Raw genomic sequence first — 2,165 nt, forward strand, 5'->3', positions numbered from 1 at the left:
ACGGGGGGAGGACATCTGTGAGGCTGTGCTTGATTGTTTACGAGCCAAAGAAATAAAAACAACCCACCTCGTGTCGGTGGCTACCGATGGGGCACCGAGTATGACTGGAGCGCACAGGGGCTTTGTGGCTTTGCTGCAGAAATCACTGGATAGAAAGCTGCTGACTTTTCATTGCATCCTGCACCAAGAGGCATTGTGCGCGCAAAGTTTTCCTCCAGAATGCACAGAGGTCATGAATGTTGTTATTCAGATTGTCAATAAAATATTGGCAAAAGGTTTAAATCACCGCCAGTTCCGTTCATTACTGGATGAGGTGGAGAGCGCATACTCTGATCTCCTGCTGCATAACAGAGTCCGGTGGCTGTCCAGAGGAGAGGTGCTGAAACGTTTTGCTGCATGTCTGGGAGAGGTGAAAACTTTCATGAGCAGCAAAGGGCTCACCTTTCCTGAGCTGGAACAGCCAGAGTGGCTGGAAAAACTCCACTTCATGGTGGACATGACAGCGAAACTAAACACGCTGAACACAACGCTTCAGGGGAGAGGAGGCACAGCGCTGCACATGCTGGAGGAGGTGTTGGCGTTTGAGCGCAAACTGACAGTTTTAGCCAGAGATTTACAGAGAAGCACACTGTCTCACTTCCCCTCTTTAAGGGAGTTCAAACAAGCTCACGGAGTGATCAATTCAGAGTATTTGCAGTCTGCAATCACCACAATGCAAGCGTCGTTTGGTAAACGATTCCGTGAGTTCAGAGAGGAAAAAACCACATTGTCCTTCCCCGTCACTCCCCTGACCATTGATCCATCCCTGCTAAACGTGACTGCATTTGCAGGTGTAAGTCAACCTGCTCTGGAGCTGGAGCTGGCTGACATAGCTGACAAAGACATTTGGGTGTCCAAATTCAAACGCTTGACAGAGGACCTTGAAGATGTTGCCCGTCAGAAGGCCACTCTTGCTCAGAATCACAAATGGAGTGATATTGAGAACCTCCCGAGACCGGACAAACTCATATTTGAAACATGGAATGCCATCCCCGACACCTACACGAACATGAAGAAATATGCCTTTGGAGTCCTGTCGATCTTCGGATCCACATATGTATGTGAGCAGCTATTCTCCACCATGAACTGCATTAAAAACAAACACCGCTTACGGCTCACAGATGACAGCTTACAGTCCTGCGTAAAGATGAAAGTGACTTCGTACAGCCCCGATTTGCAGAAGCTGTGCGCAGAGGTTCAGGAGCAGAAGTCCCATTAACCAGGTAAAATAAATATTTATGCAGATATTTTGCAAATATTTAATTTTCATTGTTTAGTGACACAGTGCTTTTTCCCCCAATTTATTTTATATATTCAGGTCAAGGCTCCGCTGCATACTTTGAAAGCCCAAGGCGATATAAGGATGACGGCTCACGGATTTTTCCCTTTTGTTTGCTGCATGCACAATTTAAATTCAGCTTTTTAATTTATTCGAAAGAGACATTCAGACATTATTATTTTTTCAAGAATTCAAAATGTGTTCATTACATCGGTAAAATTAAATTTTCTCCGTAGCACTTCATAAGACATAACCACACTATAGTTGTTTATACAAAGTGTAAAGGTAAGAAAAAGCAATATATACAGTGTTATCTTCATTTTAGATAAGATAAATGGATATAAGGATGACGCCTCATGGCATTTTTCTGCTTTCGTTTGCTACATGGACAATTTAAATTCAGCTTTTTAATTTATTTGAAAGAGACATTCATTGTTAGTATTTTTCAAGAATTCAAAATGTTCAAAATGTGTTCATGAAATGAATAAAATGTAATTTTCTCTGTAGCACGTGGATTTCATAAGAAACATGCTGCGGTAAAGTAGTAGAAGTTTTTTTTTTTTCATTTTAGATGTGCGGCTACCAGTGTTTTCTTTTCCGTGGAAACCGGGTTCAAATGGCTCTTTCGGTGTCAAAGGTTGCCGACCGCTGAGATAGAAGGCTAAAATAAAGCCCGTCATTTCAAAACTTCATTTCGAAACATTATTTTGGAGTCAGCCAGTCCTCCCTTAAGCATCTCCATTTATTCCAAAGTGCTGCAGCTCGTTTCCTAACTGGTGCCCACAGGAGTGGAGGAGATGTAATTATATATATACAGACGCTCCCCGACTTACGAACATCCGAGTTA

General features: G+C 42.8%; 1 protein-coding gene across 1 annotated transcript; it reads left to right on the forward strand.

Moving 5' to 3' along the window:
* Positions 1 to 385: 385 nt before the first annotated feature.
* Positions 386 to 1,483, forward strand: LOC109513056 (general transcription factor II-I repeat domain-containing protein 2-like). The gene is made up of 2 exons (XM_019865259.1): positions 386 to 1,262; positions 1,358 to 1,483. Exon 1 carries the CDS (start codon positions 422 to 424, stop codon positions 1,256 to 1,258), a length of 837 nt encoding a protein of 278 aa, XP_019720818.1. The 5' UTR covers positions 386 to 421; the 3' UTR covers positions 1,259 to 1,262; positions 1,358 to 1,483.
* Positions 1,484 to 2,165: the final 682 nt, after the last annotated feature.

This window comes from Hippocampus comes, unplaced genomic scaffold, assembly GCF_001891065.2.
Source record: "Hippocampus comes isolate QL1 unplaced genomic scaffold, H_comes_QL1_v1.1 scaffold180, whole genome shotgun sequence".
NCBI classification, from domain to species: Eukaryota; Metazoa; Chordata; class Actinopteri; order Syngnathiformes; family Syngnathidae; genus Hippocampus; species Hippocampus comes.

Excerpts from the sequence above, each read along its gene's own strand:
- LOC109513056 (XM_019865259.1), top strand. The coding sequence starts at position 422 with ATGAGCAGCAAAGGGCTCACCTTTCCTGAGCTGGAACAGCCAGAGTGG.